At 42.7% G+C, this 21,905-nt stretch overlaps 2 protein-coding genes and 2 non-coding genes across 7 annotated transcripts; all 4 read right to left on the reverse strand.

Moving 5' to 3' along the window:
• Positions 1-121: 121 nt before the first annotated feature.
• On the reverse strand, positions 122-10,758 carry SUMF2 (sulfatase modifying factor 2). 4 transcript variants are annotated; one of them, XM_032430899.1, is made up of 9 exons: positions 10,657-10,758; positions 8,996-9,152; positions 6,145-6,259; positions 5,684-5,728; positions 5,165-5,315; positions 4,275-4,330; positions 2,303-2,387; positions 1,969-2,113; positions 122-555 (listed from the first exon to the last, which is right to left on the reverse strand). In XM_032430899.1, the coding sequence occupies exons 1-9, from the start codon at positions 10,718-10,720 to the stop codon at positions 471-473; spliced, it is 903 nt and encodes a 300-aa protein (XP_032286790.1). In that variant the 5' UTR covers positions 10,721-10,758; the 3' UTR covers positions 122-470. The 4 variants fall into 4 exon arrangements, with proteins under 4 accessions (XP_032286790.1, XP_032286789.1, XP_032286791.1 ...); XM_032430898.1 differs by lacking the exon at positions 6,145-6,259 and having other exon boundaries at positions 308-555; positions 5,165-5,439; XM_032430900.1 differs by lacking the exon at positions 5,684-5,728 and having other exon boundaries at positions 308-555.
• A 1,074-nt stretch (positions 10,759-11,832) lies between these two features.
• On the reverse strand, positions 11,833-21,582 carry CCT6A (chaperonin containing TCP1 subunit 6A). Its single transcript, XM_032431080.1, has 14 exons — positions 21,340-21,582; positions 20,870-20,933; positions 19,449-19,583; positions 18,493-18,666; positions 17,885-17,988; positions 17,166-17,276; positions 16,724-16,883; positions 16,560-16,642; positions 15,303-15,399; positions 14,825-14,972; positions 14,283-14,416; positions 13,470-13,572; positions 12,504-12,576; positions 11,833-12,231 (listed from the first exon to the last, which is right to left on the reverse strand). The coding sequence occupies exons 1-14, from the start codon at positions 21,474-21,476 to the stop codon at positions 12,159-12,161; spliced, it is 1,596 nt and encodes a 531-aa protein (XP_032286971.1). The 5' UTR covers positions 21,477-21,582; the 3' UTR covers positions 11,833-12,158.
• Positions 14,644-14,781, reverse strand: LOC116648894. The gene has a single exon (XR_004302585.1). It is a non-coding gene; the product is annotated as a small nucleolar RNA SNORA15 (small nucleolar RNA).
• Positions 18,770-18,903, reverse strand: LOC116648895. Its single transcript, XR_004302586.1, has one exon. It is a non-coding gene; the product is annotated as a small nucleolar RNA SNORA22 (small nucleolar RNA).
• Positions 21,583-21,905: the final 323 nt, after the last annotated feature.

Raw genomic sequence — 21,905 nt, forward strand, 5'->3', positions numbered from 1 at the left:
AAACACTATAAATGAGACTAATGAAGGAAGTATTTTCCTTCTACAGCAGTTTGCTGGGAAAACAAAGAAAAATGGGGAAATTCTGCCTTGAAAAAACAATGTCGGATCCCTGCATCAGACACTGAGAAAGGGAGAGGGAACAGATTTAAAAATTTTTAACAAAGTGCCTTTCAGAGCACTCTGCCCAAACTGTTTGAGGACTGGCCCCTACATGGTTAATATCTGACCTCTAAGAGAAACGCCCAGCTCCCCAGCCACCATCAGTAAGTCAGGTCCCTTCTTCAAGAGACAGCGGTACCCCTCCTCTGAGGTCAGAGTCCTCTCCTGGCCTGGTGAGAGATGCCTGCCACAGAGGGATGGCGGAAGGGGGAGGAAGTCATTCCTGAGGCTAAAGTTTGGCTGTGTTGGGAATGTGGCCAGGGAGTGACACGGGTACCACGGCGCTCTTCTTCTTGGCTCTGCATGGCCGTTCACAACTCCCCAGGCAGTCGGCCTGCACTGGAAGCACAGCGGAAGCCTAGGTTGTCTGAGGCTGAATCTGGAGTGTTGCCCATCCTGCCACCAGAGAAGAGGAAAGAGAATGGACATTCGTTGAGAAAGGGGCCTGGAGCCTTACCCAACTTTCATGCTCAACCTCCTAGGGTCTGCTCTGGTCCAGGGTGCCTGAGGACTGAGGGCAGGGTCTAGAAAGAAGCCTGGTATGAGGGCACTCCTGGGGAAAAGGGGATAAGAAGGGACCTGGGACAGGGTGGAGGAAGTGTGACTGAGCAGTCATGAGAGTCTGCTCTGGAAGGCAAGAAAGGCAATGACTAGTAACTTCAACTGCTCATAGTTTAGAATAACTCAGCCGAAAAAAACCTGTCAGTAAGAAGTGAGAATACCATAGTGCCAACGAGTACTTCATACTTTCCAAAAGACTTTCACATATATTCCTTCATTTGCCTTTTCTCCACACCTCTGGCAGGCAGGATTTGTTCACCATTTTACAGACCCAGAATCAGATACTAGGAATATTTAAATGTCTCGGCCAAGGCCAACCACTGCTTCATGGGCACAAGAGATTTAGTGGCAAACCCAGCTTCCTGGTTCCCAGGCCAGTACTTTCTCCACTACTTTGTCCTAGTAAAGGAGGTGAGGGAGAGCAGGGGCCTCAATGTATCCAAGAAACATCTGCAAACCTGACTTCCTGAGGCCACAGAAACCGTGGTCTCTTTCTAGTCCTTCTGGAACCCAGGAATGGGAGGAGGCAGAGGGAAATCATCAAAATAAACCTACAGATGAGCAAAGTAGAGAGAGTCCCAGCAGGGGACTTGGGAGCCTGGGACCCTACCACTCAGGTGCCAGCATTAACCATCTGTGTGACATGAGCGGGTCCCAGCACCTCTGCGAACCTATTTTTCCTTGACTGTAAAACAACATCGTTATAGAAAATGATTCTTCGGGGCACCTGGGGGGCTCAGTGGTTAAGCGTCTGCCTTCAGCTCAGGTCATGATCCCAGGGTCCTGGGATCGAGCCCCACATCGGGCTCCCTGCTCCTTGGGAAGCCTGCTTCTCCTTCTCCCACTTCCCCTGCTTGTGTTCCCTCTCTCACCGTCTCTGTCAAATAAATAAATAAAATCTTTAAAAAAAAAAAAAAAAAGGTTTTTCACGTGCTCTCCAGTTTGAAGGGTGTGTATTTCCATGACCAATACTGATGTGGCCATTCCACTGCCCCGCCTCTGCCACTAGTTATGAGGACGAGGGGAGAAACCCTTATGATGCTGGACACACAGTCTCTCCGGGTACCGAGAGCTGGCAAGAAAAGGCACAAGTTGCCTGAGGCCCTTTTGCTTTTCATGGCGAATGCTGTGTATGCTCTCTTCTGTCCCCACAACTTGGGGTGCAGATAGAGGAGTGGAAGCAGCACTAACACCAGCTCTGGGAGACCAGGACCCAGACCCTCGGCCCCCAGCTACCAGTCTCCTCACCTGGTGGTGACCCGGGCCCGGTGATTGGCAGAGCCATCAGCTGTGTCGATCCAGGATGCCCCCCGAAGGACACGCATGTCCTGCCCTGTAGCCTGGTATGGAGATGCTGTCCACTCCCACACGTTGCCCAGGAGGTCATAGAGCCCTGCAGCACAGCAGGTCGGTCAGTTCCAGGCTGGGCAGTACCATCCCCCATCCCCTGCCCCCCCAGGTATCAAAGGCTTCGGGAAGCAAACGCCTCCCTGGTGGTGGTTCTCTCTGCCTCATCCTTCAGGCAGAGTGATCCCACCAACCAGTTTGTGAGTGTTGACAGCAACATGATAGGAAATCTTACCATAGTTATTCTGTGGGGGGAAAGCATTCACTGGGGAGACTCCATGGAAGCCATCCTCAGCCTTGTCACCCTTGGGGAAATTTCCCTAAGGGGGAGAAATTTAAGCTAAAAAATTTACCATCCTGTTCCAAGGTGGGTGTTCCTGCTTGGCCAGAGGAAAACCAAGGTCATATTGCTGTGTCATCTGGGGTAGGATGAAGGGCATGAGGCAGTGCACTGAGGTGCCCATCCTGAGCTCCCAAACTAGTCGCCTCATGTCCTCCACCATTACCTCCCGGCTAGATTAGGAAATGTGTGGTTTCCCTGTGCCCACAGTGATCTATGTCAAGCCCATCCCACTCCCACTTTCTCCACTCTCAGCAGCTTCCACCCCCCTGCCTTGAACCCCATGTGCCTCAGTGCCTTGGGAAGGCTCCTCTTCCCCTCCTCTGTGCTCAGCACCACCTGCCTTCTCAAGGACGACTGATGCCTGCCCTGTGCTCTCCTATACCCTCTCTTTCCTTCTACCACCAACAGGTTTAACTCTCCCTCATCTGCCCTGACTCTAGTGTCCTCATCTGCTCTTTACCACCAAAATGCTTGAAAAAGGAACCTATATTTGCTGATGCAATTTGTTCAATCTTCTCAATAAAACTGGGGTTCAGCTCCCCCTACTCTATGGAAACTGATCTCACTAAAGGGAAGATGAAGAGGTAATTATTTACTCAACAGCTACTATGTGTTCGGGCTGCCACATTTATCTCTTTTAATCCTTACAAAGCTGTGAGGCAAGTATTTTCTCCCTTTAAAAAACTGGCAACTGAGGCTCAAAGTGGTTAATTTATCAAAGATCACACAGTGAATCAGATCTGTCTTTTTGCAAAGCTCTGATCCCAAGATCATCTAAAAGATCAGTTTACCCCTTGGGTTCTTTTTAATGCTTCCCCCTGAAATGCTGATGCTGTGCCCTGCCCCTTACTCTACAGAGTCTCCTTGGGGGATAACATTCTTGCCTAAGATATATGCTGATGACTCCCAAACCACTTGCTCTGACCCAGACCTCTGTCCTAAGATCTAGACTCATATTTTCAATGTTTGAGCATATAAATGACAAAGGGCACCTTAAACTAAGCTGATGCTAACCCCGTCAAGTTCTATCCCTCTGACCCCAAATGCATATCATCTGTTCTGGATAATGGTAGCACCGTCACCCTGTTGCCCAAGCTTAGATTCATGCTTGAATCCAACTCCCTCCCACTTTTCCACTTTGATTATTACCAAACCCCGTCTATCTTACAGGCATGCCTCTCCCATTTGGCTTCTTCCCCATTCCATTTCTACTTAACTCACATGTTCATAATCCCCTGGGCCATTGCCACAGCCTCAAATTCAGAGACCCCTCCCACCCCGCCACCACTGCAGCTCTATTTCATTTAGGCCTGCACAAATTAGCAACTAGCATCCTCCCCAAATCAAATTACGTTGTTAGTCCCCTGTTTAAAAACCTTCATCGGCTCCCCACTGCCTACAGGGGAAAATCTAAAACCGTATCTTGGCACACCCGCTCCTTCATAATCCGCCTACAACCCACTGTCTACCTCATCTCCTACACCTCCCGTTTCCCTGTGCTCCAGCCTCTCTGAATTTGTCCCATCCCTGAACACACAGTACCCTTTCCTAATACAGTGCTGACACTCACGTTGTTCCTTCTGCTGTGAACGCCCTTTCCTCCACTTTTCACTTGGCAAACTCTTATTCCAGCAGCACCAATGTCATCTTCTCTGTGAAGTCACCCCCACCATTCGCAGGCAGTCATTTACTTCTACAACTCTTCAGGATGCAGCCCCACCACACTGTCTCTTGCTTTACCAGTTTACCAGTCCCATTAGAACACAAAGCCCCCTGCAGTCCCACAGCCCAACGCGATGCTTAGCCTCAGGAGGTTTCATTCAGTGCTTTGAGAAAGGACAGGGGTGAGGAATGTATGTCTTACCTGCCACAGGTTGGTGCGGTTTGGCTGGAACTGGTTTCCCCATGGGTAAAGCTGACCTGCCAGTAGAACAAGGAGAGAGTGGGGGAGGGGGAGGCGAAGGGTCGTGGAAGAGGGAAAGACAGAGAGAGTGAGGGAACCAAAAGGAAGTCAGGAGGTGATGAGAAAAGGAGAGAGAGATTACTTACTTTTATTTCCCATGCCTGTCCCTTCCACTCACTGTCCTGCATTCAGAGCCCCTGGTCTCCTGATCTGCTCCAGGACAGTGCAATCCCAGGTGTGGTTCTGACTAATGCCAGTCTGGTAAGCTATCTGTTACCAGATCATGTCCAGATAAGTACAGAAATTGAGAGTAAGATTTCAGAAACTTGGCAATTGGACTTAGATTGGATAAATAAGCAACCTCATTTATCACAAGAATTTTGACTATTGGTATAGCTGGTGTTTAAAGAGTAGCAGAGGTGTGGAACATGGGGAGTTGCTGTTTCCTTCTCCTAACTTTTTGTTCAGTTAGGATTGCAAAACTTCATTGTTTGTACGAGTCCCTTCACACCTACGGAAAAAGCAGTCTGGGTAATTCTTTTCTTCTTCCCTGTGCTATGTTGTTCTGATTATATTAATTGAAATGTAACATGCCTGGGTGGAATCTCCAAGAATAACAAATTTTATGTCTGTTTCTTTATTCCAGTTTTCCAGTTATTAATTTTTTTGGCATTTTACACAAGTATTGATCTGAGATGGATCAGAATTGAAAACAGTAACAACTGGCCCTCCACCACACAGTTTAAGAAGTACTGCTCTAGGGAGTATGGACCCTTCCCACCCTTCAAAGCTCCCCATGCAGGACAGGATGGGGAGAAGAATAAAGGGAAGTCGCCGTGCCATCTCTATACCCTTCAAGCCCCCTCGGGCAGCAAACTCCCACTCTTCCTCGGTGGGCAGCCGTTTCCCCCGCCAAGCACAGAAGGCACGAGCATCATTCCAGCTCACGTGTACCACTGGGAGCTCCAGTCTCTCTCGGATGCCAGAGCCAGGACCTGCAGGCTGACAGCCAGGATGAAGTGAGACAGGCTTCTGGGAGCGCACAGAAGTCTGAGGAAGGCTAGGCTTAGGGTGCCTGAGTTCAGCTTTTACCACTAGATGGAGCAAGGAAGTTGGAGGAGATAGCCTGGTGAGTGAAGAGAGGCCTAGAGTCAGAAAGAGCATAAATATGAGCCAAGGGAGAAATGGGATGGGCAATGGGAAAAGAGCTCAGGGCAGAGGAAACAGGGCTGCTTGGCTGTTGCCTTGAAATTTCTGTCACCCTTTTTAATTTAGTGTCTCTAGATAGGCAAGGGGTCTTCCAGGGAAGCCAGGCCTCCAGAATAAGAGTCAACAGGGGTAGAAAATGAGGCAGAGGAAACAACCCTTACCTGCCTCCAGAACGCCCTTTCCACTGGAAGCCACCAGAGAAGAGACTGCAAAAAAGAAGTATGACTGCAAGATGCTCTGACCCAGCCAGGGCACCTTCCTGACTGACACACACGAGGCAGAAAATACTTCAGACAGGGACTCAGGTGGCCCAAGTGCAGCTGTTTCTGGACCCTGGAAAGCAGGACATCTCACTACCATTATTAGAGGGATGTCAAGCTGTTCTCCTGTCAGTTCAGGGAGTAACTTGAACCCTACATGTATCTGGTTCCTTACAGAGTCTCAGTATGCAGAAACCAGCTCAGGGTTAATGTCCCAGGAGTGTATGCCCCTCTGACTCTTCCACAGAGGATCTCTCTTGCTCCTTCCTTGCCTGCAGCTCTCAGGTGGGATTCTCTATGGTGGCTCTGGTGGGCCCATAACCCGCTCACATTCCCTCGGCTGCAAGCCCAGGTTCTCTCACCTCCATCTGATGGGTCATGTTGTTTCTAAGCTCATCGGAGACCAAGTCCTCAAAGACAAAACTCCACCCGAACATCTCAGCCTCTGTCCGGTACTTTTTTTCCCTGACAAACTCCCTGAGAAGAGATACTTCACTTGGTTAAGCTGATAAGGTTCCATGTCCCACTCTCACCCCCTCCTGCTCCAGAAAACCTCATATATCTTTCTCCTCAAAGCCACACATCACAGAGTTTCCATCAACAACAAGCAATTAACATGAAAGCCTGAGCAGGAGATTTTCTTTTAAAATCTGTTGCTCTACGTGTAATTCATATATAGAAAGGCACTCTTTTTAGTGCATGGTTTTGTGAGTTTTGACAAAGCATATAGTCACTATCACAGTCAAGATACAGAGCAAGTCTATCAAATACCTCTTAAAATTCCCTCATGCCTCTACAACCACTGATCTGTTTTTTGTCCCTATAGTGTTCCCTTGCCCAGAATATAAATTCACAGAAATTGAATCATACATTATGTAGCTTTTGGGTCTGGCTTCACTTAGCGTAATGCTTCTGAGATTCGTCCATGTGTTGCCAGTATTGGTTGTTTGTCCCTCTTTGTTGCAGGGCAGCATTTTATTGCATGGATGTACCGAATTTTGCTTATCCATTCACCAGGTACATGCAGGTCATCGGGGTTATCTCCAGTTTTTGGAGATTATGAATAAAGCTGTTGAGAAGATTTAAGGGTGGGAATGGGTCTCTTTTCTGAAAGGTCTTCATCACATACCTACTCTCACAACAATCACGAGAGGGAGGCAGAACGTGTGTTACTATCTCCATCTAACAGATGAAAAAAACGGAATCAAATAAAAATAATGTGTTGAAATTTTAGAATGGATGTTCACATAGTTTGCTATGGTATAGCAAATTCAGCAAGCAAACTGCCAGGGTAAGATGGATTGTTTTTATTGGGCTAAAAGTACCCCATCTGTGCCAGCCCTCTGATATGAGAAGACAGTGTTCACCCATCAAAGGGGCATTGAGAATGGAGGAGGTGATCAGATTTGGCAGCAATAGCTATTTACCAACCTCAGAGCATGTGAACGGTTTGAAAATCTTTTACCAGAGAAGCAGAGACAAATCATGGGTTCTAAGCAAAGTTTAGGGGCTTGCTGGAAGTCTATCATAAAAAGGTCATAAAAATAACTAAATACATAAGTGCCATAATTTGAAATATAAAAGATTTCTATCATAAAATATGTCATAACTTGAAATATATAAAAGTGCACACTGTGCATCTAGCTAGCTAGCTATTTCTGGTTGTCATGATATAGCTCAAGCCTGATCAAAAGTGATTTCTCCTTCAATTTTAATAAAAATTCTTTCAAAAAGCACATATAAGTAGTGCACATTGTATTATAGAAAAATGAGAAAATACAAGTAGATAAAAAGAAAAAAATTGAAATCATCCATTATCACATCAACTAAGATATAGCCCTGCATATCCCTTCCTGTTCTGCCCCCCAGCAAGAATTTTTAAATAGCTTTAAGAAGGTGCTTCCCGGGGGGAAAAGAAAAAAGGGGGACGCTTCCCTGGAATTATTTTCTTTTGGAAGTCACAAAACATGGGTAAAATCTGTTACCTAATACAATGTTACATCTTCCAGTTCTTTTTAAATGCATATACACTCCATGCACATACTTTTTAAAAACAGGATCATACCCTGTATATTGTTTGTAAGCTACTTTCTTCACTTAACATCTCACAATTCTTTTTGACAACAGGATTTTAATGGCTGCTAAATATTCTGTGATGTTGTTACAGTATGTTTAAGCGATCCTTATATTGTTAATATTTGTTTACAATGGCATCTTTTTAGCTAAATGTTTTAAGACCTTAATTCTTTCCTTAAGGAAAATCTCTAAAGATGGAATCACTAAGTCAAAGGGCCTGAGAAGTACACCAACCATCCTTATGTTTACTTCAGTCTGTGTCTCCTGAATCAATCTTTCCCCATAACTTTTTTTTTTTTTTTAAAGATTTTATTTATTTATTTGAGAGAGGATGAGAGGAGAGAGAGAGCACATGAGAGGGGGGAGGGTCAGAGGGAGAAGCAGACTCCCTGCTGAGCAGGGAGCCCGATGTGGGACTCGATCCCGGGACTCCAGGATCATGACCTGAGCCGAAGGCAGTCGCTTAACCAACTGAGCCACCCAGGCGCCCCCCATAACTTTTTATTTTAAAGAGTTTTAAATCCACAATGTAACATTTAAGTCATTTGCCACATTGCTTTGTCTTTCTGTTCCCTCCTTTTCCTTTTCCCACTCCTCTTTCTATAGTCCCCCTGTATCATTTAAGTTACAGATGTCTCCTGGATCATTTTCTGCTTTAGCCTACACAAACATACACAAAACATACCGCCTTGAGGAGACTGAGACAGCTCAACATGGCTTCTTAGACTGAGCTGGAACCATAATGTTTGTCCTAAACTAACGCCATTTCCCTAAGTAAATATAAAGGGAATTTAAGAGACTCTCAGCTACTAGGACCCTTCTCCCAATCCCTCCCCCCTGTGGAAGAGGTTTTTGTTGAGTGTTTGACTTCTGCCCATATTTCTCAGTGCTATACCCAATGTAATGGAAAATCCACTGGCTGAAGAGTCAGGGGATTTCAGTTCCAGGCCCAGCTCTGCCACTAACAGAGAGTGAGTCTCCAGACTTGATTCTTCATCTGAAAAATGTAGGTAATACTTATCCCACAGTACTATTGCAAAGATGATATGTTATAGTAAACAAGCTACTTTCCATTTAGATATTAGGAATGAAAATTAGAAAGAGCCTCTACCCCTCCTGGAAGAACACCTGATGTACCTGAAATCTTTGTTGGTGACAGGAAATATGTCAATGGCAAAGGGTTTTACTGTCACCTCTCGGGCAGGCCCTTCACCATCTCTGCCATCTGGTGAATTTGTTCCCATCTGGAATCTCCCACCTGGTAGCTGGACCATGTTAGTAGTCTGCCCATTCCCTGCAGAGAAAAGGAAGCATCATCAGTAACACATGAATATATATAAAACAAGTGGCAATATTTGGATTATATGTAATATTCATAATGGTGTAATAAAAAAAAATGTAGGCTTAAAAATTTGGCCTTAAATTCTTGTTCTGCCACTTAATTTGTTGGGTGACCTTAGACAAATTAGTTAATCTTGAGTTTTGCTTTCGCTCCACAAAATGGAGACAACATCTAACTATTTCAAGGGGTAGCTGTATAAATTAAAATTACATGTGTGAAATGTTGTGAGCAGATGGTAATTATTCAACAAATGTTTATTTCTGTCCTTACTGCTCTATTCCTGTACACAACAACTCTTTGTCCCAGCTAGGTAAATATAGACACTAAGAACCTGAAATACTTCTAGCACCTTTCTATCCATACTTCTGCTCTTGTTGTTTCTCTGCCTTTTCCTCCCCACTTCTTAATGATTTTCACCATTATATCATATGCTCCAGAAAATACCTATTTTGCCACTGTAGCATCTAGCACAAGAGCACAATAATTAGCAAACGATTGAGATCCTTCATATCTGCTGTTTGAACACCTCAGAAAATCAGAACTAAAAGGATCATTAACTCAACCCCCTTATTTAACAGGAAAAAACCAAGACCCCAAAAGGAAAATCACGTGAAGAGCTAGTTAACAAGGAATAAGGACTAGATCCAGGTCTCTTTAGTTCCAGGTCAGTGCTATTTCCAACCCACACTTGTCTTCACACTTTAGAATGTTATGTTTCTTCTTAAGGATATCTAAGTACCAAAGTTCCTTAATGGCAGCAGAGTCCACCGTCTTTTCACGTTTCTCTATCTTTAGCCCTCTTGTTCTCACTCTGACACACTCACACTGATGATTTCATCTACTTCAAGGGAGAAAAAAATGGAGCAAGCAGGGAAATCTCAGATTAAAAGGGAATTAAGAAACAACATACAACTGCAATGTATGAACTTTATTTTGACACTAACTCAACAACTATAACAAACACAGTAGGTGAATTTGAACACTAACCCGACGTTTAATGATATTGAGAACTGTTAATTTTTTAAGGCAGGGAAAGAGGACGGCATTTTTTTCATGACTCTTTGTCTTTTCAAGCTGAGTATTTACAAATAAAATTGTGTAATGCCTGGATTCACTTCAAAAAGGCCCCAGGGAAATGGGAAAGTGGGAGCGATACCGAAACAGCAAGATTAGCTATAAACTGGCAACTGTTTTCAGTTGCGCGACGGGTACATGGGAGGGGGTGTCTTTATGTTCTCTTTTACTTTATGTTCAAAAAAGTAAAAAAGAAGTTAGATAGGATACGAGCCGTTAACCACCTGACCAAGTTGGCCGCCTCTGGGAGGTGCCTCCGGCCGCTGCAAGCCCACCCAGGAAGCGGGCGGAGGGGCCACGGTCTCTTTCCCCGACCAGGGCGGGGGACCCACCCCCTTCCTGATGTTTCCCGGGGCACACAGGGCCAGGCCAGCACACTGACCTAGCTCGAACCACGGACCAGACAGGAGCAACAGCAGGGTCAGCGGCGGCGGCGAGGGGCCCATGCCGGGAACACGAGCAGCGCACACACCGTGGGCCCTGCCGCGCATGCGCCCCGCGTGCACCACGTCGGCCGCCGTACTGCGTGCGCACTGCCTGATTTTTTTTTTCTTTTTTTTTTGGCCGATGGGTTTGGTTGGTCCCAGGCTACAGCTGGGTCTAGAATTTAACGTGTGTGGAGCCAGATAGGTGCAATTTTCTCAGGGTTAGCGTTGAGGGACCAGGCCATTCCAGAAGCCCCTTCAATACCCCATGAACAGAACATTTTGACTGATTTCCTTCCCTTTTATATTCAAACGCCTTTTGGGCGCTGGAATACCATTTCAAGATCAAAGAAAAGGTTTCAGCTTAACGTTTATTGCACACTTATTGTACGCAACTGCCAAGTCCTCAAAAATACAAAGCTTTGCAACACACAACTTCACGGTCAAGGACTGCAGAGATATAAAAATTTTGTGCAAACAGGTGGGAGAAAAAGGGCACTGGAGGGTCTGGGATGGGTACTTCAGCATAAGCAAAGGTGCAGGGGTGTGAAAACATGGTCCACTGAAAATCTCCTATCCCTAAGCCCCCATGCTTGAAAGGTCTTCTACCTCTGCCTCCTTTTTCTATTTTCCCCACTTCACACTTTGAGCTTATTCAACTCCCTTGCCTCTACCTCACCCATCTTGCTGTTCACTAAAACTTTAGGAAGCATTTTTTTTTTTTTAAAGATTTTTATTTATTTATTTGACAGAGAGAGACACAGTGAAAGAGGGAACACAAGCAGGGGGAGTGGGAAAGAGAGAAGCAGGCTTCCCGCGGAGCAGGGAGCCCGATGCGGGGCTCAATCCCAGGACCCTGGGATCATGACCTGAGCCGAAAGCAGACGCTTAACGACTGAGCCACCCAGGCGCCTTTCTGGGGAGCATTTTAGCACAGCTACTTTGAAAGCATTACAAGTCCCAATGATCCAATAGTTTTACTCATAGGAATTTATACTAAAACAGGGATGCTTTCAAAATTTTAAGTTACTTTAAGTATTTATATTATCATAAAAACTTACAAGTGTAACAGTATAGGGACCTATTGGATAAATTAAAATACATCCATTAGAAGAATTATTAAACCATTATAATTTGTTTTTCAAGGAACATTTAATAACAAGGTAGATAACATACACTTATCTCACATGGTACTTTTATATCACTGAAGCTAAAGCAAAACATCCTTTTCATTGGGTAAAAACGGCCTGCTTAATGTGTGTACATTGCAGTGCAATTTAAAAAAATACTGTAATTTCAGAACTTCAGAATTTAAGTGTCAGTGTTCTCTTTTTTTTATACGGGAAAAGAAAATGCTTTTGAAAATTATTTGAGGCTTGGACAAAACTTCCGCCGCTATATTCTTAGGATCACTCTGTGGAGTCTTCATGATTTGGATGACACAAGGGAAGCTTCAAATTCAACCTTTTAGAGAAGACATTCCAGCTCTCATGATCTCATCAACCAGGAGTATGTTGGTGGCAATCACAGTGCTGAAAGGAGTGGAAAATCAGATGGCTCAGGTTTGAGATATGAACCCTAATTCAACTCAATTTCCAAACAAACTGCAAATTATATCCAAGTAAGTTTCTCCTTTCCCCTCCAAAACATGGAAGGCTAGTTTTATTTCTATACTTTCAGTTGATCACAATTTTTGCAAAACCAAAAAACCAAAACCAAACACAAGTAATTAAACAGAACATACCAAATTAAGAGTATGATGATTCCCTAAAGGTTATTTTAGTTTTGGCTTTCTCAAACTTACCAGGAGTGAAGAAGCTGTTTCTTTACACAATAGTTATCCCATATGCCTACTTCGGCTGCTACCATTGGCTCACCTGCAAAGTAACCCAGTATTCTTAAAATCACACATAGCAGGTTATAAGATCAGAATGCTACGACAACAGAGTATTTTGTGATTTGCTCATCACTGATTATTCTCATTATCCAAAGTTCCTCCCAATTTTGCTCCAAACCATGACTCCTGTATACAGTATCTTTGATTACGTGGCTGATCTCTACTCAGAAGACTTCTAGTAATAGTAATGCTCTATTTGGTTACCAAATGTTTGAACATCTCTATTTTTCAGGACACATTCTCGTTTGTCCATCTTAAAGTAAAGCACTTGAACTATATAATCTGGCCAAAATGGGCTTATCATTTCCCTCATCCCAGAAACCTTTTCTATTAACTTGAATGTAAATGATGTTATTGACAACAATAGGTCTTACACATACTGCATGGGTGTCTCTCTCAGTTCTCTTTCTTCCACTTATTGTATTTGTCTATTTTGTGTTATTGCATTTAAGATGAGGGCTTTAAATTATTTCACTAAGACTTGGTCCCATCTTCCAGCATTTGCTATCCTCAGCCTTTTTTCACCCATGAATATGATCATCTAATGTATTTTCTTATTAAAGTCCCTAATAAAAGACTGAGTAAAGCCAGCCCAACATGAAATCCTTCCATATTAACCTTAACCACCTACCACTACTCAGCAATATCAAAAATTCATCTTTGAAATTATACAAATGTCTACTCTATTCCATTAATTACTGTATCTAGTCATTCCATTTTTATATCATTTTTTAGAACTCAGGGTTCCCTAATAACACTGGTGTCAAACTGCAAAGCATCTCTCCAAGATTCGTTTGTCTCCATTTTTTATTCTTCCTGGCTTCATCTCACCTGAATCTAGTTCTCCCCCTACTAATAGCTGCATTGTCTTACCTGTGTTTAAGTCCACACCCACAAGTTGACCTGATTCTGAATGTTCTGCTTTGACTTTAACTAGTGTTTCCTGAAGGTCAAAACCAGAGTTCTGAGCAAGTACCTAAAGCAAACAAATTTAATCCTTTAAGGACAGAATCTAAGAAGTGATAGTCAATCTACAATAAATGAACCATAATTCCAATTAAGAAAAACAAACAAAGGGGCGCCTGGGTGGCTAAGTCAGTTAAGCATCTGCCTTCAGCTCAGGTCATGATCCCATGGTCCTGGGGTCGAGCCCGCATTGGGCTCCCTGCTCAGTGGGGAGCCTGCTTCTCCCTCTCCCTCTGGTTGCAGCTCCCCCTGCTTATGCTCTCTCTTTCAAATAAATAAATAAAATCTTAAAAAAAAAAAAAACAAAACCCTTAATGAAGACAGACCAGTATTCATGTTCAGAGAATAGGCATCTGTTACTAACTCTTTGATCCATTTCAAGCCCAGCAACACACCGATCATAAGCAATACCCCCAAATAAGCACACAATAGAATAAAAACAAAAAGCAAGCTTGTACTCTAGTATAACCCCTACACTGCAAACCCTCTAAAAACAGTTTATCTCCTGCACCTGAAACGTCAGATATTCAATTCTCTTCCAGAGGAACCAAATACATTTGGATGATGAGAGATACCTGCTCTAGCTATGTTCAGGAGAAAGCTGATAAAACCTGTTTACTCAAAATCTACATTATGAAAAAGACCCCACATTATCAAATACTTTCATCAGCTAACTCATTTTGATGTAGTTAAGAACACTGACTGTTAAAGCAATCATACCTTGGGAATAATGAGTAATGCATCAGCAAACGCTTGAACTCCCAGTTGGGCCCTGCCCTTTACACTGGGCTTGTACTTAATCAAGGCTTCTGCCATTGCCACTTCCACTGCACCTGCACCCGGAACCACACAGCCTGGGGGGGCGGGGGTAGGAGGAAAGAAGTGCTGAACCAACAAATAAAACTGTAGAATCATTTTAAGGAAAGACATAAAACATAACATAAAAAACATTAATTTCCCAAGAATGTAGTATAGCCACCACAATGTTAATACTGCACTTGAAAGCATTATAAGCAACACATCAAATAGCAAAATGGTTCAATTCAACTAGTACTTGCAAGCTCTTAGTATTAGTTCATTTACTTGTATCCACTTTTAAAAATGGTATGCTATGAAAAAGCTTAGCACACCATCACAGGCATTTTAAAGGGAAGACTACTTTTGCATGGTGTCTGGCTGTGTAAACTACTGATAAAAAGAACACAGTATTCAGCCATGCCTTTCACACTAGCCAAAGAATATAAATACAGTAAAGATCTTACCATCATCAATAGCATTTTTAACAGCCCTCAAGCCATCTCTTATTGCATCTTTGATTTGAGTGAGTGTGTGCTTATTTGGTCCTTTGATCAATAATGTGACAGAGCGAGGATTGTTACATTTCTCAATAAAAGTGAATTTCTCTTCTCCCTATGTGAAGGAAGAAGGGAAAATATTTTCAAAAACAGGATATGGTTGTACAAAGAATGAAAAGAGTAGAGGGCTTATGGAAGAATAAGTAGCATATTAATAAGGGAACAACACACCAATCACATTAAAGCAAATTACTTCACTTAAAAAAAAAATTGCATATAGAAGTGATTTTTCCCATCAATAGCTTATCATTATTACACATAACCTTCAAAATGTATGTAAACAAAGGAAAAATCTGATCCTAAGTTTGAATGAATTTTTACTACCAAAGAATTCATGAACCAAAAATTATTTATTATATTATCTTCAGAAAGAAAATACACTTACCAATGTATATTCATAGACAAGTCCTGCATATCCCAAACAATCAGGATTTAGGTCATCAAAGGAATTTAGGGCTACTCCACCGCAAGCAAGAGTCAGCCTGAAATATTGAAGTGTGTTTTGGGAGATGTATAAGCAGCTTTGTTATGTATGTTTAAAAAGATCATTAATAATTTTTATGAAGCAACCTTTCAGAATTACATACTAAAATCCTAAAGTTATTTTTTAAATAACCTTGAACCTTCCCATTCACCACCAACCAGCTAAAAACCAGTCTTTTCTCCTAACTCGACATTTAACCCACGCTTTCTTTCTTCTTTTTTTTACAAGATTTTATTTATTTATTTGACAGAGAGAGACACAGCAAGAGAGGGAACACCAGCAGGGGGAGTGGGAGAGGGAAAAGCAGGCTTCCCACCCAGCAGGGAGCCCCATATGGGGCTCAGTTCCAGGACCCTGGGATCATGACCTGAGCCGAAGGCAGACGCCTAATGACTGAGCCACCCAGGCGCCCTAACCCACTCTTTCAAAGTCAGCAAATACTCCTCTGATAAGAAATCTAAAGATGAACAAGAGCTCTTTATCGTGGTGAGATCCGGGGGAAAAGTAGTTCTCTGAAACCCCTTGATGCTCTTTTGACATGGTTGGTAACGTACATATACGTGTCATGGTTTAAAACTAAAGCATACACCAATGTTCACAGCAGCATTATTCACAACAGTCAAAAGGGAGAGACTTAAATGTCCACTGATAAATGGATAAACAAAAGGTGATATACATCCATACGATGGAATATTATTCATCCTTAACAAGAAATGACATTCATTCTAATAATGTTACAACATGGATGAACTCTAAAAACATCATGCTAAGTGAAATAAGCCAGCATAACAGGACAAATATTGCACGATTCCTTTATATGAGGTACCAAATTCATAGAGACAAAATAGAATAATAGTATTTACCAGGGGCAGGGGAAAGAAACAAAGTTACTGTTTAATGAGGAGAATTTCAGTTTGGGAAGATGAAGAAGTTCTGGAGATGAATGATGATGATGGTTGCACAATAATGTGAATGTAACTTAATGCCCACTAGATTGTACATTTGAAAAAATGAGTAAAATGATAAATTTTATATTATGTATATTTTAATCACAACAAAAAAGGAAAAACACAATAAGAACGGGGGGAAAAGAAGTAATCCCACTTAACTTGCAAAATAAGTAAAATCTACATCACTAAGGTAATATGCTATCCGTACCTTTCCATATTTCTCCTTTTAGCTCTACGGAGAGCTACTATACCTTCTTTTGCAAGAGCATCTAAGGAAAAGGGGTCAATTCCCTATAACAAAAACAAAAGTTAGTTACAACAGAAGTCACCTTAAAAATAACAATGGACAATATAGACTCATTTCATTCTCACCTTTTGATTAATAACAACGAATCCTTTATCTGAATCACCACAGACTTTCTTTTTCAGTTCTATTATTTTTTTAACTCTATCTTCAATGAATTTTCTTTCAGCTTTTACAAGTTTCTCTCTCTCTTCTGCACTCTTGTAAAAAAAGCCAGAATTCACTTCTCTATTTAAAAAAAAAGTTACAGAAGGGGAGTGGGGGAGAATGTTTATTGTTTGAGAAGATAAACCAGTAGCCTCAGAAACAGGTCTTGAGATTTAACAAATAGCCACTGAGCTCCAATCCTGCCCCTGGTGTATTTTCAGAGGTTATTTCCTGTAATTCACCCGAACCCAACTGAGGCATTACTGCCCTCACAGTGGGGAAACTTAAGTCTCATAAGTGATTTGCCCAAAATACCAAGCTCCTCCACCTCTCTATTCCATTTGTAACGGGCTATAAACTCACGTTTTCTCATATTCTAATGACACATTGCATGTGAGGATGTATGCATCTTCTACTCTTTTTTTCATATCTGGATGCCGTGCCCCATGGTCCAAAACAAGACCTCTGATTAAGCTGTTGAAACACATAATAAGTCGTGCTGTTATTGATTTCCAGATAATAACATACACTAATGAAATTCAAATACTGAATTGAGAGTGTATTGATAATTTTCACACAACTTTATTTCTTGAGTTTTTGAAAAAGACTTTTGGGTGAAACCTAGGCAGGTTCAATTATGAAAAAGCAATATCCAGAATACAGCACAAAAACAAGCCATTCAAACAAAAGTAACAATGCTTATCTTGTAAAGAAAATTCTGCAGAGAAACAGTTGCAACTGGTAGGCTCTCAAATGTCATCACCTCCTTTAAAAATTATTTTTTAACTAGGTCTTTGAAATGTAATATATATTCTAAATTCCGAAACAGTCTCCTACTATGCTTTGTAACCTACAGTTTAATAAATCATTGACATAGCTCGCTTTTCAGAATCATACTGACTATAAACACGTAACAATAACCTCATTTCAGGAGGAAACACTACTGAGCAAACTAAATATTCATCTAAGCAATACACATAAATTCAGAGAAAAAGACATCAGCCAAATAATATGTATTATATAAAGTGCCTGTAAATCTGTAAACACACTTTGTAAGTATTTCATGGCATTCTACCACCTACCTTGTATCAGTTTCAGATTTATGTTTCATCTCCATGATCTCAACCATGAAGAGGTCAATAGGTTCATCTTGTTTTTTAATGGCCAAAATGGAGTCCACTACAGCCTACAATAAGAGCAGAACCATTAGATGAATTTGATTTGCAGTCCAGACACTTACGTTGCTTGTTCTTCAGAGAAATATACGTTTCTTTAAAATCTGAATCAATCTTCGCCTTTTTCTATGAGGTAACAGAATACATTACTCGTAAAGGATTGAAGTCATTTACATTTCTGACATCTCAATTCATAATTATGTAAAGAATCACTGACATCCCTACTATTCTATTAAAAATATTGATAACAGGAAGTTTTTTCACAATAAAAATCTCAATTTTATACACCTTTAATGAAAACTCCAATATATCTTTATAGTATGGTCAGGTATACTATTATTTGATTTTCTCATTTCACATACATCAGCCGCTCATTGCCACAAAAAAAGAAACTACTTATCTCACATGGTATGATACTGTGAAAGTTTTAGATAGCACCTTGTAATTCCAACCAGAAAGTATGCCAGGGGTTTCAGTACAGGTGTACACACGGACATATACCACATTTAACATACCTCTGTTAAGACATCAGCAAGTTCAGCATGCACTTTAGTACGTAGAGATGTTCTGGCCACATCTATAAGTGTTTCCCTGTCCATTTCTTTGCTTACTTTGACTTGTTCCAAAAACTGAAGTGCCTTTTCCTTTGCAGCTTCAAATCCTTCTGTTATTATTCTGGGATGAAGACCCTGTTAACATACAATTACATAACCACCACTAACTGGAGTTCTTCAGTTAGATGAAAAAGTAAATTTTTAAAGCAATATTCTGGATCATTCATATGCTTTAATATAATGTGCTGATTTTTTGAATACATTTAAAAGGATAAATAGCCCTTTCAATGCAGAGGAAAAGAACAGACATTACTCTAGCACAGAATCAAAGCCAAGGGAACTATAAAGCACACTTGGGTGTTCACTGTGCAGACCACAAGGAATAATGCCCCAAACCTAAAACTGTACTCAGTAGGACCATTTATCTTTCCAATTCACATCATTTACTAACAAAAACAAACAGGGAGATGAAGGGTCCATTTTTTCTCTCTTCCCAAGAATTTCTTGGCACTGGATTACTACTAAGGTTTGCTTTAACCTTCAAACTAACTCAGGGCTAAAAACGTTGTGTAATTCTTCTTTAAATTTACGTTTTAGTTGGCTTTCCTTATAAATATGCCTAGTCCTGAATATCCTGTTTCTAGATCTCAACTATCAATCTGTTATAGACAGACATATATAAGTAATATGTGATGCAACTTGATTAAAAAAACCCTGCAGGCCAAGGAAGGTTCCTTAATCTGTCCAGGATCACAATAAACTTGTATTAAGACCAGGATATAGGCTCTGGTTCCCAGATTTAAGCCCCCTGCTCTTTACATTCTACCATATGGCCTTGCTACTATTAACACCTCAATTTACATAAATAAATTTCCTATATATATAAACTACCACGGAAACACAAGAATCATATATACTTCAGAAATGTAGAGATCCGCCTGTTTCAGTAGCTCTCCAATGATTAGAACATTGGAAGTGGTACCATCACCAGTTATGTCATCTTGGGCTGTTGCTACTTTGGCTATTAAGGAGGCTGTTGGGTGTTGAATTTGCTGAAAGTAGAAAAAGAAGAAAATTACTTAAGTTGAAATAGTCTAAGTATACCTTAAAATGTGTGAAGGGTCTCCTTAAGTGCATCTATTTGCATAAATTGCCCAAGTGTTCAGCTACATGCCATACTGATTTAAAACTCACCATTAACTATTTTGTACATCCATCTATGGTAACCCAAACATTTTCACATTTAGATTTGAGAAGATTATCTCCACTCTACTGATGAGGAAATCTGAGGCCCAGTTAAGTTTTACTGAAGATGACAGAGTTAACCGTAAGAAATAATTTCAAATCCATGCAAGCTTCCTTAGGACTCTTGTGAGAATAAACCAGGTTCCTTCTAAAATTAAACCTCACCAGCCTCCAGTATTACTTGGATTGAACAAAAAATTAAAAAGACCTTTTAACAAAGATCATCAGTGAATGCTAAATCGCTGAAAAGTTCTGTAAAAACAGGATATTCATTATGTCTCCAGTATCACCCATAGATTCTTAATTACAAAGGACGCAAACAATGCTCCTGAACTGCTTTTGGTTTTTAAGTCTCCTTATTCTCCTGTAATCTAGAACAGTTTCCCAGCCTTTTGTTTTTGGGGACACTGACAGTTTTAAGAATCTAGGCCAGAGGGACGCCTGGGTGGCTCAGCTGGTTAAGCTTCTGGCTCTTACTTCAGGGTCCTGAGTTCAAGCCCAGCCTTGGGCTCCAAAAACAAAAAAACCCCCCTAAATGTTATTCTGAACTCAAAACACAGGCAAATCATTTCCTTTTCTTGGATTTTAAGTGCTAGATTTTGGAAACTTAGGGATGAGTAAAACAATTGCTCCTCTCAATAGTCTCACACTCTTGGTCAGTGGGACTTTAACAATAGTAAAGCAAAGAGTTTTATCTCCCCTTCAGCTGGAGGTGGAGAGATATGTTGACAGAAATCCACGTTTTAAAAAGAGAAAAAGTATAACCATTTTGCGCTTACCTAACTATGTCAATCGCTTCGTTTTTCAGATTTTAACAGAGTTAATTTTAATAACTACAATCCTTTAACCAAGGACTTACATGGCAAGAATAAGGATTCAAAAATAAGTAATCAGATTCCAGGGCTCCTCCCCGCATCGTACTGTCAGTACTATTACTGACTGCATTCCTTTTCTATTTCCTCCATTGTCTGAAAGACCTGCTGAGAGCTGACTCATTTCTCCTATCTTGAATATGAACATTAAAAATCTCACTGCGAATCACATGCAATACGGAAAACCAAGACATTTTCGACCTAATATAGCAGCCTCTCACCATTTCATGAAGCAGCACATTGCCATCTTTAGTAAGCTTGATGTCTCCAGCACCAGAAACAAGCCTGTTCAACGGGCACAAATGAATCACAGTGTGACTTTTTCAACGGAGACCTAAGAGTCCCATTACTATCGGGCTTTACCCAGATCCTAAGGACCTGGGGCCACGCGGCTGGTTCTCCCCACCCGGTAACAGGAATGGTGCAGTGCCCACCCCCTCCCTTCAGAGAAACAGCCTGCCCAACTCTCAGTTAGGGTCCCAGGGCGCAGGGGCGAGCCGCGCACGCGGGCAGCTTTGTTCTCCGCAGAGATGGCATCGATTACAAGAGGAAACGGCCGGGGCAGGAAACAGGAGCGACCCGGGAGTCTGCGGGTAGGTAGGGACGCAGCGACGAGCGCAGAGGCCCGGGGGCGCCAGGCCCGTGATGGCGCTAGGTACCCTCCCCGCCAGCCCCGCCAGCCCCGCCTTACATCTTCATGGTGCCCTTAGGCCCCAAGTTGGTCCTCAGCACGTCCTGCAGGCCCCGGGCCGCGCTGATGTTCACCGCCAGCGCCGCCTGGGCTCGGGCCACCTCGGCCTTGGGGTTCAGGGTCTTCACGGCCGCCATAGCTAACCAGCACAGGAAGAGGAGGAGAGCCGGCGTGCGGAGGGCCCAGAGCCCGCTCAGCGTGGCCAGGAGGCGTTCGCTGCCCGGGTCTTCTGGAAAAGTCGGGCGCGTCCGGCCCGCCCCCAGCGTGCCCGTGCGCCGCTACCATTGGGCCGCAGGTCGGCCCGCGCCGCTCATTGGGTCGCGGCGCCTACGGTCCCGCCCCTCGCGGCCGGCCCCGGCGCCATTGCGCACAGGAGGGCCCTGTTCCGGGGCAGTAAGGGTTCGCGGTGGTCCGGTGTCGCCGCCCGCCGCGCCCCAGCTTTGCAGACCGGGGACCTGAGGACGGAGGCGGGGCCTGTGGGCCGCGCGCGTCCGGGCGTGACTGCAGAGCGGGCCGCTCTCTCCTGGAGGTCTCTGGCTGCAGGTGTAGGGTGGGCTTCCTCTTTC

Source organism: Phoca vitulina, unplaced genomic scaffold (genome assembly GCF_004348235.1).
Source record: "Phoca vitulina isolate PV1807 unplaced genomic scaffold, GSC_HSeal_1.0 scaffold45, whole genome shotgun sequence".
Taxonomy (NCBI): Eukaryota; Metazoa; Chordata; class Mammalia; order Carnivora; family Phocidae; genus Phoca; species Phoca vitulina.

What these genes read in the sequence shown, in the direction of transcription:
- SUMF2 (XM_032430898.1), bottom strand. Translation starts at nt 10,720, where the DNA reads ATGGGCCCCTCGCCGCCGCCGCTGACCCTGCTGTTGCTCCTGTCTGGT. An exon ending in TGCCCGAGGGGGCTTGAAGG is followed by an intron (nt 4,331 to 5,164) that starts GTATAGAGATGG and finishes TTCTACTGGCAG; the next exon opens with GTCAGCTTTACCCATGGGGA. An exon ending in CGGGCCCGGGTCACCACCAG is followed by an intron (nt 556 to 1,968) that starts GTGAGGAGACTG and finishes CTCTGGTGGCAG; the next exon opens with GATGGGCAACACTCCAGATT.
- CCT6A (XM_032431080.1), bottom strand. Translation starts at nt 21,476, where the DNA reads ATGGCGGCCGTGAAGACCCTGAACCCCAAGGCCGAGGTGGCCCGAGCC. An exon ending in CCTAAGGGCACCATGAAGAT is followed by an intron (nt 20,934 to 21,339) that starts GTAAGGCGGGGC and finishes CCCGTTGAACAG; the next exon opens with GCTTGTTTCTGGTGCTGGAG. An exon ending in CGGATCTCTACATTTCTGAA is followed by an intron (nt 18,667 to 19,448) that starts GTATATATGATT and finishes GTATGTTAACAG; the next exon opens with GGTCTTCATCCCAGAATAAT.